This window comes from Hipposideros armiger, unplaced genomic scaffold, assembly GCF_001890085.2.
Source record: "Hipposideros armiger isolate ML-2016 unplaced genomic scaffold, ASM189008v1 scaffold_333, whole genome shotgun sequence".
Taxonomy (NCBI): Eukaryota; Metazoa; Chordata; class Mammalia; order Chiroptera; family Hipposideridae; genus Hipposideros; species Hipposideros armiger.
In genome coordinates, this window is record NW_017731683.1 from 1711005 (window position 1) to 1728805 (window position 17801).

At 34.8% G+C, this 17801-nt stretch overlaps 1 protein-coding gene across 3 annotated transcripts in view; it reads left to right on the forward strand.

The window, feature by feature from the left end:
- The window catches only part of CLGN (calmegin), a 35452-nt gene that overhangs the window by 2178 nt on the left and 15473 nt on the right, over positions 1-17801 (forward strand). For 2 of the 3 annotated variants that reach the window (XM_019661050.1, XM_019661048.1), the window contains exons 2-8: positions 948-1059; positions 4070-4219; positions 6710-6783; positions 7457-7515; positions 11244-11385; positions 14866-14947; positions 16397-16589. In XM_019661050.1, coding sequence (XP_019516595.1) covers positions 4079-4219; positions 6710-6783; positions 7457-7515; positions 11244-11385; positions 14866-14947; positions 16397-16589 — 691 coding nt within the window. In that variant the 5' untranslated portion in view covers positions 948-1059; positions 4070-4078. The remainder of the gene's footprint in view (positions 1-947; positions 1060-4069; positions 4220-6709; positions 6784-7456; positions 7516-11243; positions 11386-14865; positions 14948-16396; positions 16590-17801) is intronic. The other variant, XM_019661049.1, reaches the window with a different exon arrangement.

Consider the following 17801-nt stretch of genomic DNA (forward strand, 5'->3'; position numbering starts at 1 on the left):
ACAGCTAAGATGCTGAACAACAGCTCAACCTGGAGCTGGGCTGCTGTGAGTCGCTGGCGACGGCGTAGGCTGCAGTCCTCTGCTGCCATGGGTTGCCATGAGCTACTGTGTGTAGCCAGTAGCCAGTGTGAGCAGCCGTCCAGAAAGCCGGCGACTGATCTGCCTCGCCAGGGAAGAGCGCAATGATGGTGCCAACTTGGGCCAGTGAAGCAACGTCCTCCATAACTAGACTGAAGAACAAAAGGACAGCAACTTGTCTGTCTCCCTTCCCCAATTCCCCAGCACTGTTCCCATCCCCCAATCCCCCAATAAAAATCTTTAAAAAGAAATGCCCATATGCATTTTAGTTACCAAATGAACACAGAGGATCAGTAAGAAAGAATAGTCTTAAGATAATGGTTGACTGGAGGTGCAGTTAATGGGAGAAGAGAATTAAGGAGATAGAGAAGCAGGCTTGGCACGAAAGACCAAGTTCAAATAAATGGAGGCTTTGGGACATCCTGGAAGACGGATGGTGATTTGAAACTAAAGAGAGTGAGTGATCTCTGAATTGGGAGTAAAATTTGGGATCTTTTTATAGATAGGAGCCAAGAGTATATGTAATATAAGAAGAACCTGGAAACAGAATCCTAAGAAACGGCAATATTTACAGAAGATTAGAGAAAGTGCCCATGAAGGAGACAGAGAAAAGAAAGAGAATCAAGAAACAGGAGTGGTACCATAGAAACCAAGGGAGAAGAAGACCCTGGATAAGGAGGCAGTCAGCAAGGTCAGGGGGAGCTGTAGGCCATAGGACGGGAAAATGCTCTCTCTTCTTGCACTTAACAACTCAGACTCAGTTGGTAGGAGCAGTTTCAAAGAAGCTATGAGTAAGGAGTACAGGAATAATAAAAGTATTAGTTTTTCATTGCTGCCATTATAATGACCACAAACTTATTTTCTCACAGTTATATAGGTCAGAAGCCTGATACAGGTCACACTGAGCTAACATCAAGGTGTCAACAGGGCATCATTTCTTACTGGAAGATCTGGGGAGACTCCACTTCCTTGCTCATTCAGGTTGGTGTCAGAATTCAGTTCCTTGTGGTTGTAGATGGAGATTTCTGTTTCCTTGTTGACTGTCAGCTGAGGGCTGTTTTCAGCTTCTAGAGACCACCCACTTTCCTTAGCTCATGGCCTCCTTACTCCATCTTCAAGGTCCAGTGGTGGATGGAGTCCCTCTCTTCAAAACTCTTTTGCCCATCACTCATTGACTTCCTCTTCTATGTTTGAGGGCCCATGTGATTATTTTGGGCCAATCTGGGTACTCTAGGGTACTCTGCCTATTTTAGGGTCAGCTGTTTAGCAACCATAACTCCATCTGCAAGGCCCCAAGGATTAGGGTATGGACACCTTTGGGGGGATCATTATTCTGTCCACCATAGGAAGTTAGAAGTATTAACAGTTAATGACATCTTTTTCTAGAAGCTTTTGTTAAGGAAAGGAGTACCTAGACATTTATATTATCTAGTGTGTGATAATTGTAGTTCCAGTAATAAGCCTTACTGTTTATCCTGGAACTTTTTAGCTAAGAACTACAAGTATCTTCTTAAATATTGTGAAATTTGTGTGAACACTAAAATTTTAGTGTCATAGAAATATAAAGTAATACCATGAAGTTGTTGTTAGTCTTTATATTTTTATGTAGCCTTAAGCTGCTTTAAAATCTTTGCTGGAAAGATTTTTAAAGGCCATTCAACTAACTAACTACATGTACATAAAATATAATTTGAGTACACATAAAAATATGGGTTTTAAAATATAAAACCCACAGACACTGGAATGTCTGTTTAAAGGATGGAACATAAGATGAAAACTTAACCTCATATTGTATTTTATAAGCCTAGAACTTTAATGTCACATAGTGAGGATTAAATTATTAAACCTTTTAACTCGAGATCCTTAATGAAAGGAATGTAGAGCTTGACCAAAGACCTAACTTTGAGTCTTGCTGCTTCTATTTAATAGCATTTTATATCCTTGGGTAAGTTACTTATCTATCTCCTTGAGCCTGACTTATGTATAATGGGATATTAATACCTCCAACATAGTTCAGTAAAGATTGGATTAATATGCTGGAAACACAGTAAGTTCTCAACAATCAATATGTGGCCTTTTATTACTGGCTTCTTTCACTCAGCACCATGTTTTTGAGATTCATCTAACTTGTAACAATGTATCAGTATTCCATTCTGGTTTATTTCTAAGTAATATTCCATTATATGGACAATCCACATTTTGTTTATCCATTGATCAGTTAATGGACATTTGGGCTGGCTTTTTGGTTATTGAGAAAAATGTTCCATTAAACATTTATATTCAAGTTTTTGTGTGGTCCTCTGGTTTCATTTCTTTTGGGTAGACACCAAGTAGTGGAATTGCTGGGTGCTATAGTAACTATTTTTAACATTTTGAAGAACTGCCACACTATTTTCCAAAGCTGTTGCATTGCTTTACATTCACACCAGCAGTGTATGAAGGTTTCAATTTCTCCACACCCTCCCACACTAGTTACAGTCTCTTTTTTATTAAAGCCATTCTGATGAGTGTAGAATGCTATCTTGTGAATACGATGTTTCTTCAGCAGACCCATATAGACCTATTAGATATGTTCTGGAGGATCTATATTTCTCTCTAAGAATTGCTTTTTTTAAAAGTTTCATATTGATGTTAACTTTGGGAAAAAAGTAATAGAACTATATTCTGATTCATCTGGATGACTAATCACATTATAACGTAAGACTGCCACACTATTTTGGTATCCACATTTAATTAGTTCCATTGGCACCAAGAAACAAAACTTGAAATTTAACATGCTAATGGGAATAAAGGAAGACATAATTATATAAATCATGTATTTCTGCCCAAAGTCTGCCAAATTATATGTGGCTTCTTCTCCTCTCAATTAATGCTGTAAGGAACAGAAGTTTCCCAGTGTTTGAATAGAAAAATGATTAGGTAATTGTCACAGTATTATAGGAATAATAAATGCAAAGGACTTGATCATAGCTAACCTGATTGCAATAAGCCCGATATTTATTTGGTTTTTAAACTGTTATTTGATTTCAGCAAAAGACTATCACATTAAATTTTGATAAAATTATTTTTTAAAGTTTTTTTCATGTTTATGTAAAATGTATTTTGATTGTATAATTGTAAAATTTCCAATTGTGTGTTATATACACTTAAGCAACATTGTAATAAAAAAGTAACTTAAACAAACATTTAGGAATCATCCTTTTTTCTTTCCTTTAATGGGGTCTGCATATTATTTAAGTTTTGTAATCACTGTTATCTGTATCTTTAGGTTTCGTGCCATTGCTCTTTGTTTTAAGAGGCAGGCATGTAATTTTAGAATCTGTGTCCCATGAGAGTTAAAGTTTGTATTTTCAGTCGTTCAAAGCACAATTTCTTTTCTTTTTCTTTCTTTCTTTCTTTCTTTCTTTCTTTCTTTCTTTCTTTCTTTCTTTCTTTCTTTCTTTCTTTCTNATTGGGGAAGGGGAACAGACAAGTTGTTGTCCTTTTGTTCTTCAGTCTAGTTGTGGAGGACGTTGCTTCACTGGCCCAAGTTGGTATTATCATTGCACTCTTCCCGGCTGAGGCAGTTGGTCACCAGCCATTGGACAGGTGCTCACGGCAGCTCATGCCGGCTGCCAGCCACTCACGCTGGCTGCTGGCCACTCTCAGTAGCTTATGGCAGCCCACTGCATCCCCATTGCAGCCTTCGCTGCCGCTGGCGACTCCCGGTAGCCCAGGTCGAGGTGTTGTTCACCATCTTAGCTGTAGAGGGCGCAGCATCACTGGCCAATGTGGGATCCAAACCGGGGCCCTGCTGCTCAGAGCTGGTGTCCCAAGCCAGCTTTTAACCAATGCACCACTTGGCCAGCCCCATAATTTATTTTCTTAATGATTTGTTTTAAAAGCCACCCTGGAATAATGGAGGTATTAAGGAGAAATTATTTCTTTGTAATAAGTATACTTACACATATTTTTCACAACTTTATTTTCACTGATAACTTTTAATTCACAGATAATCAATATGTATTTCCAAAGCTCTTGGCTGTGTTTGGGTCTCCTATTCGTCTCAGTTAATGCAGAATTTGTAGATGGTGGTGTTGAGGTGGAAGACTTGGGGGGAAATTCAGAAGAGACTGAGAATGAAGGGGAGCTCTCCTCAGAGGTAAGTGTGTTGAAAGTGAGTTGTAAACTATTTCTTTACATGATACATAGGAGTGACTCATCTCTTAAGATTTATTTCAATCCTATAGTCTTCATTTTCTAAATAAAGAGAAACACTGCTTTTGCCAACTATTTGGTGCTTTGTGTTTTAGAGTGCCCACGCACTACAGAAATTTGTGCATGGTACTTAGCATGGTTTTATTACCCAATAAATATGGGGAAGGTTTTTACTGTCAAAACTGGAGTTCATCACTGGCCAAAAAGGATTAAGTACTTCCAGCTAAGAGAAGGGTTTTCAGTCTTATTTCTGACACTGCCAGCTCTCAGATAAAAGCAAAGGTAGTATAATTTACAGTTCTCCTAGAAATAAAGTAGCTTTTCTTTATTTCTCTGAGGGAAGACAATGCTAAGTAGGAAGATGAATTAGGAAGAGAAATGTTGATGAGATAGGCAGTTAGTAAAACTCAACTGTGTTTCTGTCTCAGCATTAAGATGCATTGTGAGGTGGTGACTAACAGGAGTCTGAGAACCTTGACTGAGAGTTTTGTACATCTTGACAATCCATAAGACAATTCACACTGAGGAATATGCATATCTAACATTAGGATAATCAGAAATTTTCTCCAGAAATATTTTTGATGGTGAAAAAGCATTAATTGTATTGTGCCAGCTACTTCTTAAAGGGCCAAGGAGAATAATATATAGTTGTTATGAACTACATTGCCTCACTTTTTTTTAGAGATTTTTTAATTTACAAATGCAAGTGTTCAGTTGTTTAAGGTGAACATTCATTCTCCTGTTAAAATTTCAGCTCCACAAGCACATTTCTTTTAAAGCCTAGTTCTGTGAACCACAGAAAAGAAGTGATCCAAGTGCTGATGACTGAGTTAGATACAAGTACTACAAGGGTCTTTGGAGGTTAACATTTCAAAGGTATTGGCAGATACCTACCACTGTTAACTCTATTTGGTGATAATTTGAAAAGATAAGAAGTAGGAAAGAACAATTTTGATTTTAGACCTTTTTGATTTTATAGCAATCTGGATATGGCAAAGTACAATAAGTAAAGTATAAATAAAAGGCAAAACAAACTGCTGGTGATTTAAATCATGATTGGACAGAAGAAGGAAGCCTCTTGGGACACTAGTGCCCATTTTTCACTTTGCCAATCCATAAAAATATAGAGAATAGTAAAGTAATTCAGTAAACTTCATAGAAGATTGGCAATTTTGGTAGCAGAATCTTGATCCTGTCAATAATTATATGGAATTTTGTTTAATTACTGATTTTCCTCCCTTTAACAGACAGGAAATGTTGTACTATCAAGGCAGGGTAGGGACAATGAAAACAGCAAAAGTGCTTCTGCATCCTTGTCTCTAAAGGCTGAGGAAGAAATCCATAATTAATCATACAAATAAAATCACAAAGGCTGATTCAGAAAAGACCCAGATATTACAGAATTGTACACCTGAAACCAATGTAACTTTACTAACAATTGTCACCCCAGTAAGCTTTAATTAAAAAAGAAATTTCTTTATTACAAGCAAGAAAAAAAGAAAGGACCCAGATTAATCTGTTACTTTGGGCAAAATTTAATCATTCATCATAATTCAAATTATCTTCTGATAATTTGTCAATAAATTATCTTTAATCTTTTAAGTGATTTTGTTCGTACATTTTACATAGTTTAGTGGTTAAGTGTATAAGCTTTGGAGCCAGACAGCCTGGGCTAACATCTTTAAGTCCTACAATTATTTAACTGTGAGACAATGGGCAAGTTACTTTGCTCTCTCCCACAGTTTCATTATACATAAAATGGGTACAATGATAGTACGTCCTTCATAGAAGTATTAAGAGGATTAAAAGAGCCTCTGTATCTCCAACACCACCACCACACCACCACCATCACCACCATCATTATCATAATCATCATAGCAGCTAATAGTTACATGGCACTTGAAACAAAGCTCTGCTAGTAATTGCTTTGCAGTGCTTTTTTTATTGAATATTTTTCTTCTCTGGGTTCCTAATTTCTCAAAATGATATCATCATCTTGTCACCTAACAGTGAAATTTAAGAGTTAATTTTAAACTAGCCTACATGCTTACTAAGTTTTTCATATATGTTTTTGATCATGCTATATCTTTTGTTTCCAACTATTTTTTATCCCCAAGTATTGTCATCTGTTAGAATCCTTTTAAGGTCAACTGTATCATTAAGCCTCTAATTACTTATTCCTATTCCTTCTGTGTTAAAAGGAATCAATGTATCTTCTGTTTGCACATACAGTATATTTTTCTATCATCTTACCTCTTATGTTCTCTTGTATCTTATCACCACTAGGATACAAAGTTTTGAGGTCAGAGACCATGTACCTTATATCTATATTACCTGTATATCCATTACATATTCAGTTCTTAACTAGTGATAGTATTTAATTAAAATATTTGTGAAGATGAATAACTTTAGATTTTTAAAAATTATCTTCTAGATTAAATATAAGACACCACAGCCTGTAGGAGAAGTATATTTTACAGAAACTTTTGATAGTGGAAGATTGGCTGGGTGAGTATGCATTCAAGAGAATGTTTCCCTTGATTTGATTAACCATTTTGAAGTTATTGGTTATTGGCCTATGAAAATTGCCTCTACTGTGGAACTATAAAAAATGTTAAAGTGTTTTATTTGACAGTGTAAACCAGTACCTTAACACATTTTTGTTACTGATAGAAATGATTACTTTGAATAGCTATTCATTTTTATAAAGAAAACGAATTATGAATTATGAAAAATGAATTATGAATGTAAAGTGAAATTTATAACATTTCTTCATCCCTTAGGACAGATATTAATAATCTAATTTCACATGACAAATTCAAGGTAGTGTTCTAGTCTAAATAATGCTAAAACTATAGAAGTTATTATTTATTGATTGTTATATGCCAGACGCTGTCCTAAGTAGGTAGGTAAGTTTTATCTTTACCTCATTTTATAGGTGAGAAACTGAGGCTTAGCGTATTTTACCTGTGATCACATAGCTAGTAAACTGCAGATTCCAAATTGGATTTAACTCTGGCCTTGCAGGATTATGTATAGGTGTCTTTATTTAGTATTTATTTATTTTTGAATGTGGAGTGGCTATTGGGTTATCTTTTTTTGTGTTTCTAATATGCATTGCATCTATAAATTGCTGTTTTTATTTTTAATGATATACATTTGATTTCATCTTTATTTATAGGTGGGTCTTATCAAAAGCAAAGAAAGGTGATACAGATGTGGAGATTTCTATATATGATGGTAAAATATTTATTTAAATATTCAATATAACCAGTATGACCCAAAGTTCACTAGCTTTTGAGATTATATTTCTAGATTATATTTCTATTCAACATATGTATCTATATACTGTATGTATATATATGTATATGCACACACACACACACACACACACACACACACACACACACACACACGGCCTGAGGCCCCATCCTGCTTTACAATGGAATGTTCATTCTTATCTTGTCTATTTCTGGAAGTCCCTGGGTAATCCATACTTAAGCCATCATCCAGTTTTCTAACTCTCAATAGTTGAATTTTCACTCTACTGCAGTTAATCGTTCGATTTCCTGAAGCAGCATTTCCCAGCCTATGCTATTTTCTACTGTTTCATCTCAAGCATGGGCACACCTAGATCAAGATATAACTTATGGCAATATTCTCCTACCAAGTACAAAACAGAGGATAATTCATGAGAGCTACAAACTATGCCTTCAGTCCTCATACCCATCATCATTGGGTCTCTGACAGAATTATATTCAGGCTTAGCTATAGAAAGAAATGTCCTCTATGCAAGTCATCTTTTTCTTCCCCAACAGGACTTTCCTGGAGTAGGACAAAAGAATTTCTTCTTCCTTCTAGTCTAAAACCAGCCTCCTCAGTTGTTATATCCTAAAGCAAGACCAGCCTTTTCTCAAGGTGACCCCCAGTGGGCATTTCCTCACTCAGACGACCTCATACCCATAAAGATGGGACTTCACACTCAGACCCCAACAGGCAGTTACACGAGAACAGCAGCAGAACAAATAACAGCATGTGAAGGAAGTCAGCTGTCTGCTTCCTTTTTGTAGTTTGTTTTAGTGTGACATAAAGGTCATGCCTGCGTGTCTTCCTCTGCAGTGTTCTCCATCACAGCAAATTCTGTGTTCTTATATATGTTTATAGAATCCAAAAAGAACTCTGCCATGTGCACAGAACAAGCAATACTGCGTTCATTCTAAACCCATTAGAGAAAGAATCATTTCTCCCAAAGCAGCAGCAAGTCTGCATAGAGAAAGTGCTACCTTAAATATACCCTCAGGAATACACATTATCATGCAGCATGCTAGGCCTAAAACATTTATGTTTAGGTTACTTTATGTTCTTTTCTGAGAACATTGGGTAGCTATTTGCTTCATATTTGTATGTTAAAAGAATCTGTTGATGGAGTTTCCCTAATATTAAGATGTGGTCTATCTTATGAGTGAGTTCAAGTTTCTATTTATTGCTGGACAGAAATGGCTTTCAGTGTTTAAATGAGATTTTTTTCTTCAGCTTAAAATTAAAAATCAAACAAGCAAGCAAAAAACAAACTTCTTAGCACCCAGGTTTGGTCTGTAGTCTTATTAAACATAAATCTCCATGAAAATAATATTTTAGCACATTGAATTTAGTGTTGTTTCTGGCTGGCTTTTTTCAGTTTCTTGGAAGCAACTTTGAAAAATATGAAATTCCTTCAAGTTCCAGCTCCTGAGAAATGGTAATATTTTGGATATCAGAATTGGCAGTGCTGTTTACATAATGGCTAGTTGAGACCAGTACCAGGTTTCTTTGCAGGAATATTTAGTATTCACAATAGTTAATGACAGCTGCTGTCAGGTGCCACTTCAGTAAGACTCATTCCCAGCTTTTCAGGACTAAGCAAATCTGCATGAATCGTCATGTGCTGGGGCACGGGGTTTGCATTGGGAGTAGACTTAACCTAAATTTTTCAGTTTGTTACTAATAAAAGTACTATAGATGTTTAATAAATACCAGTTCTTTAAGTGACCAACTTTCAGGATGTCTTCGATCATATGAATTGTTTTTGAAATTTTATTTACATCAGAATTTATATTACCTGGTATTGTCCAAATTTGACTAAATGATCAGTTAATAGAAAATTATTGAAGATGGTAAAAACCTGTCATTGAGGAATAGTTTACCTTGTCAGAAATTTTCTAAAATTAAAGTGCTAGATGGTACCTTTTTCATAGTTGATACGTATGTGCATAATTACAAACAAGGCAACATAGTTTTAAAAATTCTTTACTATAAATATCCTGAAAATCCTAAAGATGAAGTTGTTTCTTCTTAAAATAAGACTTTTTTTGTCTTGATCAAACCACAGGTTAATAGTGATAATACAATTGATCATCAGTATGAGAGAAGAAACATCAAACTCATCTTTTTAAGAAAAGTATAGCATAACCAAAGTAGAAGGAGAAAAGGAAAAAAACACCTGAAAACTTTTAAAAATACATTTTTAAAAGCCCAATATGCACAATGATAGGCCTGTCTCTGATTCATAAGACTGTTCAGGTTCTTGCACTTTTGTTTTCTTAGAAAGAAAAAAAAGTTATAAAGAACATTAGTGATTCAAAAGTACTTGTTAGTGGGCCGGCCGAGTGGCGCGATAGTTAAAAACTCACTTGGGATGCCAGAGGGCCCCGGTTCGGATCCCACATATGAGGGCCAGTGACACTGCCCTCTACAGCTAAGATGCTGAACAACAGCTCGACCTGGAGCTGGGCTGCCATGAGTCACCGGCGATGGCTGCAGTCCCTGTGGCAGTGGGTTGCCATGGGCTACCGTATGTAGCCAGCAGCCAGCGTGAGCGGCCAGCAGCCGCAGTGAGCGGCCATCCAGAAGCCGGCGACTGATCTGCCTCGCCAGAGATGAGCGCAATGATGGTGCCAACTTGGGCCAGTGAAGCAACATCCTCCACAACTAGATTGAAGAACAAAACGACAGCAACTTCTCTGTTCCCCTTCCCCCAATTCCCCAGCACTGTTCCCATTCCCCAATTCCCCAATAAAAATAAAAATAAAAATCTTTAAAAAAAAAAAAAAAGTACTTGTTAGTATTTCAAATTGGCACAATACTGGAAGACAGCCAATTTTTGCTAAATTGAGTTTTTTGGAACAGACAACACCTATAGTTTTCAAAACAAATATTTTATACAAATTAATATAAATTGCTTATTTTCTATTCTAAATAGAGGAAAGGAAGAAAAATCTAGTCCACAGCTTTTGGGCTATAGGTAGGCCACCGAGCTTTGCATTGTAGGCAGGCCATGGTCTAATTTCAGGGGCTTTCCCACCCAGCAAGGGCCTATCTCCGTTTACCCAGCCTGGTGCCTCTCCCACGCTTGCTCTCTTGCCTGAAATTTCTGGGAACTGATTGGCTTAGCCTGGGAAGGGCAATTGCAATTTATGTTCATTGGGCGCACGAGTTTCAAAATAAAATTTAAATACCCGCAGTAATTCTGCAAAGTAAGAAAAGTTAACTAATGAATACCATGTATTTCAAAACAAAAAAGATTGATACAAACTGAGTCTCTTGTGTTAAGGATGGTCTTTGTCTCATATGTCATTTAAAAATAGCTCATTTTAAAAATGAAATGTTGATAGACCCTAGAGACAAGCATATTTTGCAATTTCATTGATTAAAAATTCTTTCAGAGAAATCCAAACTAAGCCAGTTTTAGAAGTGTTTTAATCAGACTGTAATGTTAGTTTCCATAATTTTAGCTAAGAAAATAAAACCACTCCCTGGTAAGAGAAAAAAGAGCAGGCGTATGTACAGCTGCAGATATTATTTCCTGATTTAAACTTTTATTTTTCCCAAATCAGCCTTCATGGAAAAATCTTATTGGTCACCACTGCTGACAAATAATTCTTTAGTCAGTGTTTTGGTTGTAGTTTAATTTGCTTTGCTTTATATTTTAGGAAGATGGGAAATAGAAGAATTGAAAGAAAACCGAGCACCTGGTGACAGGGGACTGGTGTTGAAATCTAGAGCAAAACATCATGCAATATCTACTGTATTAGCAAAACCCTTCATTTTTGCTGACAAACCTTTGATACTTCAGTAAGTTTTATTGTGTTTTTGAATATTTTCTAAGATTTATATTTTATATAATTTGGCTTTTGAATATAGTATAATGGGTATAAAATTGGCATAAAAATCTAGAGTTTTCTTGTCAGTTTCACTTACTTAACCACATAATGCGGGTATACACACAAACACCCCAAGGTTTCAAGTGAAAAGCAGGTTAATTTAAAAATAATATATACTGTAATATATAAAATTTTGCCACCATAAACTGTGTAATGCATCTAAAATGACCAATTTTAACTCTTTTCTTAAAATTACTTGCTACTAAGATATTAACCTCAGTACATTCATAATGAAACCATAAGTATTGCTGTTAAACCAGTGATAAGATTCAAAGGCAGCAAATTTATTTTAAAAAGGAAATGCATATATCGATCAGTGTCTTTATCAAGCGTGGCCTCTTTGAAAGGGCACATGTTTGCACAGATACCCCTCCCCTCCCACACAATGTGAGGTAAGCTAGTTTTATTATGATGGTTACACATATGTTTACTGTCATAAAATCAATATAAATTCCTCAAGCTTTTTCACCTATGCTGGTAGAAAACCAGGTTTATACAAATAAAATTACAAAACCAATAAAATTGAAATGAAAAACAAAACGAAATGTATAAATGTTACTTTCTACCTTGTATCAGAAGATTTTGCTGTCCAAAGTTAATTACAGCATAAGGAAATATTAACTATAAACTATATCGCTCTAGAACTACTTCAGTGTTTTGTTAACATGCTTAACATGTTCCAGTGTGGTATAACTAAAGTGCCTTTTTGCATTTTAGAAAATTTTAAAAATATGGCCTTTGGTGTATTTGGCTTAATTTTGCAGTTGTGATACTTTCATTTAGCTGCATTGTCATTTCAGTAAATCTAAAATATTAATATCAAAGAGTATACAACTGTTTAAACCAAAATATTGTTACAAGTACTTATTGGGACCAATATTTGAGCTTGATATTTATCACTGAGGATTTGATTTTTCTCTTGGAAGTTTGAAAGTAACTTTATTCTGTTGAAAGTTAAGTGAATATAATATCACTTTCTATTTTGACCCTTTGTGGCATAAATAAAAGGATAAAGGAAAATAACATCAAGTTTAACTTCTCCAGAATAAAATGAATCAAATTTAGTATTTTCAGAAAGTATAAATCACTGAAGCAAAAGTTAGCTTGTGAAATTAGAAGCAAAGATTAGATAAGAAGTCTAAAAAATTAAAGCAGTTGTGAAATTATTATCCTGAAAAAAGAAAAGGTTAGCACCAAGAAGAAGATATGCTTGAAAACAGTTCAAAGAAGGAGAGTGAATGTTTGTCTTAATATTGATGAAATGAAATGGGATACATAAATTATATTGACCTCTATAAATACTATGGATTTATGACATAATGTTTCTCTAAAGCTGCTGTTTCCAAATTGTGTGCATTATGTGGTCATATAAGTTTTAGAAACTAAGAATATCATAACCTTAGAGATAGGGAAGCATGTTTGCCCATTAAAGACTTTGAAAAGTTCTACAGATAAAAATTGATTTGAAATTTTAATACTGTGTTTCTCAAACTTATTTGACCACGGAAGTTATTTTCACCCAACAGCAATTACAATTTCATGGGACAGTTTGGGAAATGATACTCTAAAGAAAATAGAGTTAACATATACTCTGCTTACATCGTTATTTTTTCTGTGACTAAAGATTAGCAGCAGGCAAGCTATATGATATACATTTCATCGATCTCTGATTCATTGTGAATTATTTATACTAGGCACAAGTTAATGACTTGAAAACTCTGAACGTTTTCTGTGTAAGAAATAGACGCTATGATTGAGTCCAGACATAATAGGACAACAAAGCTATGTTTACATTTATACAGACAATTTATAAACTGTTCTTTCTAGTATTTAGCTTTTCTTAGAACCCTTTGTCCTTAGATCACCTATAATAAAGCCATCTCTTTTTATATGTACATTTAATTCACATTCTACACCATTGTTTTTACTTTATAGTCCTCAAAGACATGAATTTCTTTGTCAGCTACTGCCTAAAATAAAAATATTGATAAGCTTGGGGAAAATAAGTTGTTCTTTATTTTTAAAAAATGAAAACAATACAAAATCTTTCTTCTGATCATAAGAGAAGCTACCATTTTTGAGCACTTATTTTCCCATCGCTGTGCATGATATCCTTTTAATCATCAGAACAATCCTTTGAGGTGTAGGTAGGGGCAGTGTCCCCATATGATAGATGAGCAAATAAAGACTTAGAGCTTAAGTAATTTGACTTTACCCTTGGTGTCACTAGGATCAAGAATAAATCTCAGGTCCCTCTGACTCCAGAGTACATGCTTGTCACCTCTGTTGTAGAGATCTTGAGAAATAAAGCAGAGTAGGAAGGGGATGGGGGCGCGGGGGTAGCACCATAGTCTGGCAACTCAGAGATAATCACTTAGAATTTTACTGTATTTTCTGTTCTTTTTTATACAAAATATATACACTAATTGGGTTCAAACTGTCAAAGTATTGTATGCTATTTTTTTACTTCTAATAAAGTTTCTTCAAAAACATTTTAAACAATACTTCTTTATTAAAATTATCACTAGTTCCTGTTGCTTCTCTAGTTTTCATCTGTCTTTTAATTCATTAAACCAAATGATAACCTTTTTGGTTTTCACTGTTTTTCACTGATAGTCATTTCCTCATTGATCTTTGTCATGTGTAATTCATCAATTCACCAAAAATCTTTTCTAAATACTGTCCAATAAATCTATATCTCATTGCCTAAACAAGGCTATTTCCTCATAAAAGTTTTTCTTCCCCTCCCCTGCTCCGAGAGTTACTCAATGTTGTAAGTCCATGAAAGGAGTCTCATGTCAGTGTACTCTTTTAGCTGTTATATTTCCCATATCTCTTGGCTGTTAAGGTCTGAAATACTCCAGGTTCTTGATTGAGATGATACAATCTCTTTGCTGGATGTGTTAAATGTACAATTTATTTAACATTAGATTAGGTGTAAATGAACTAAAAGACAAATTAGCAGTGATCTGGATTTCTGAGATCATTAGCAATTTCTTAGAAATCTATTGCTGTAGCTGTGGCCCTCAAAGTCTTTGTTTTTTAATCTAAAGAAATTGTATAGTACATACCTTATCTGAATTTGAAGTTTCCTGGAATAGTTTTAGTCAAAGTATTCTATACTTAATTCATCAGTTTTGGTGGAAAACATTGTTTCAAAAATTAGTTGGCTTTTTTATAGTTGATAATCATTCTACTTTTAATATTTTAAGGACGTGCATAGAAAAAGCACTTCTGTTTATTTTCCATAGGTTGTCGATATGCTTAATATGGGCTTTCTGGCGATGTAAAACATTTATGTTTAAATGAGTTGAGAATAACACATTAGATTTTAAAGAGCAATTAGTAATTTTGATTTATCAGCAGCATGATTCTTTTTCCCTTCATTTAGATATGAAGTAAATTTTCAAGATGGTATTGATTGTGGAGGTGCATACATTAAACTCCTAGCAGACATTGATGGTTTGAATCTGGTATGATATTTTAATGTTTAAGAAAACCTTATTAAAGTTAAGTATTTTAAGGAGTAGTTGATAAAACTGAAGTTTATATTTTTCAACTGAAATCTAAAAGAACTTGGAAAATCTTTATCCGATGTGAATTTATGTGACTTTTACAGTGTGCCTACAAGTTTCATATACAACTGTGTTACTTGACGGCACCCAGCTTTGTAATCTTCAGCAACGTAATAAAGTTTGCCACGTCTATAAGCAAAAAAATAACATGGTGCTTATAAATGTCATTGAAAGATCAGCTTACAGTTATTTCCTTTACAAAAGAAGAATCATAAGTTCAGAGAAATTAGATAACATAGCAAAGCAGTAAAATTAAATGGTCAAAGAACCACATTAAAAAAAGGTGGGCCAGTTTAGGAGTTGGCGGCCCATAAAAAATGACAAAATGTTTTCATAATGAAGCAGGTTGTGTTAGGACCATTTGAAGGTTGGAGATATTTCTTAGAGCATTCTCCTACAGGCGCCTATGTCAGCGTTTCTGCATACGATAGAAATAAGATAGATGAGACATCAATGAGATACTTGTCAGAATACAAGGCTATGCATAGGCTGTGAAACATGGATTAAGGATTCATGTACCATTGTTAAAATCAGGTAAAGGGGAGGCTATTTGTATATGGGAAGCCCTTGTTTTAGGTATGATACGGTGATGATCACCTGAAGGTATAATGACAATAATAAAATCTAATGCCAAGTAGCAGTATTCTAAGCACTTTATCTGATTAATTCAGTTAATCCTCAGAGAAACCTTACAAGGTAGGTACTAGTATTCTGTCTATACTCAGAGGTGATGAAACAAAACTGCAGAGAGGTTAAGAAATTTGCTCAGGGACACATACAGCTAATATAAGTGGCAGTGGTAGGATTCGAACCCTAATGTCCGACTCCAGAGCCTATGCTCTTAACCAGCAGGCCATGCCAAATAAAGAGAAATTGCTGGGAGTGTAACAGCAGTAAAAACAGTCTGTGTCTGTTTTTGTGTCTGAATCTCTCTTCCCTCTGTGCTCCAGGAGGGTCATTTTCTAGTATATTCCTGAATAATAGCAATGGATAATCATTATAGTCTTAAGGTCATAAGTATGATTTTCCTCCATCTTAATTTTCTTAATAAAATAATAATACAGATTTACATAAAGTAATTATAAAACTTATTATGATGTTGCTAGGATGGTTTCCACTTCCCTCCTACATCTTCAAGTAGGAAGTATTGTGTGCTTTTTAAAAAATATATATTTTGAAATAAAACTTGTCATTTTTCCACATCCTTTATTGTCAATTGTGTCAAATAATTCTTTGGTGAATTAGCATTGAATACATTTTTGTAAACTCTACTCAATTGGATAGAATAGAGAAATTCATTAAATACTGTAATTATGGACTAATCCCAAAACTCCTTTCTCTTTGAAGGAAAACTTTTATGATAAAACGTCCTATACCATTATGTTTGGACCAGATAAATGTGGAGAAGATTATAAACTTCATTTTATCATCAGACATAAACATCTCAAAACTGGAGTTTTTGAAGAGAAACATGCCAAGCCTCCAGATGTAGACCTTAAACAGTTCTTTACAGACAGGAAAACTCATCTTTATACCCTCGGTATATCCTTTCCATTCATTTGTTCATTCATTCATTCATTCATTCATTCCAAAATGTTTGCTGAGTACTGGTATTTTCATGGCAAGTGTTTTGGGATAAACAAACATGGATCTTATCCTAAAGGAGCTTATCTTTTTAGGAAAATAAAACAGACAAAATTCTAGCATATGCAGAAAGTAAAGTGCCATTTGAGAGGTACATATGAGCTATAGTTAAGAGTTCAAAAGCAATATCATTTCCAGTTTGGAAACCCAGAAAACCTATTGGAGGAGCTTATATTTGAACTAGTCTTGAAGTGTAGATAGAATGTGGAAAATAGGAGGGGGGTAGGATATTTTAGGCACTGTGACATTAGCGGTGCTGTAAGAACAGAAAACTGGAAAATAAGGTTGAAGAGGAAGAAGTCTGTGAGGCCAAGATAAAAATCTTAGACTTCATAGGCAGTTGTGATTATTGTTAGCTCTTGCCTTGTGGTTGTGGCCTGTATTTAATCTTTGAAAGGGAAAGCATTGAGCAACCATTAACACACTTAGCTTTACGTGATATAAACAGGGGTGTGCATAGAATTTGAGGGGGAGGAATATTGTAAGGGATTGTTTCTCTTCCCAAGCACATATGGTTGTAGAGCTGTGGTCTTCCCAGGATTACATAAAATCACAGCATGCGAGACCCTAACAGGACAAACTCCATCCAAGACTAAGGTTTTTCAGTTTTCTTTCCAAAGACTGCAGTTGCAGAAATATTCACTTTGTCTGCCAAGGCAATGACCAATTTAATTTTAATGTCATTAAACAACATTAATGACAATGTTTATTGTCATTAAACAATAAATATCAAAGACCTTATATAAAATTGGAAACTAGTACTGGACAATTTGGGTAACATAAAGTAAACTGTAGAAATAATGAGAAATTAAGTAGAACAAAACAAATGAATTGAATCAGACTTCGTACAAACCTGGTCAGAAGCAATTTGCTAGTATGTATTTAAAGGCCATAAGAAATAGAGGAGTTACCAATGTATTAAATTAGTCATTTTTAAAACTACAATTCCACTTTCAGAAATTTTTCCAAAGAAAATGACTTATGTGTGAAAATATACTGTAAATTGGAAGCAATCCAAATGTGATAGTAGGGGTTTTCTATCGATAACTATAAAATGTTTAGCAACGCAGAAGAAATGCTTATAATATTAAAATGGGGAAAGAAAACA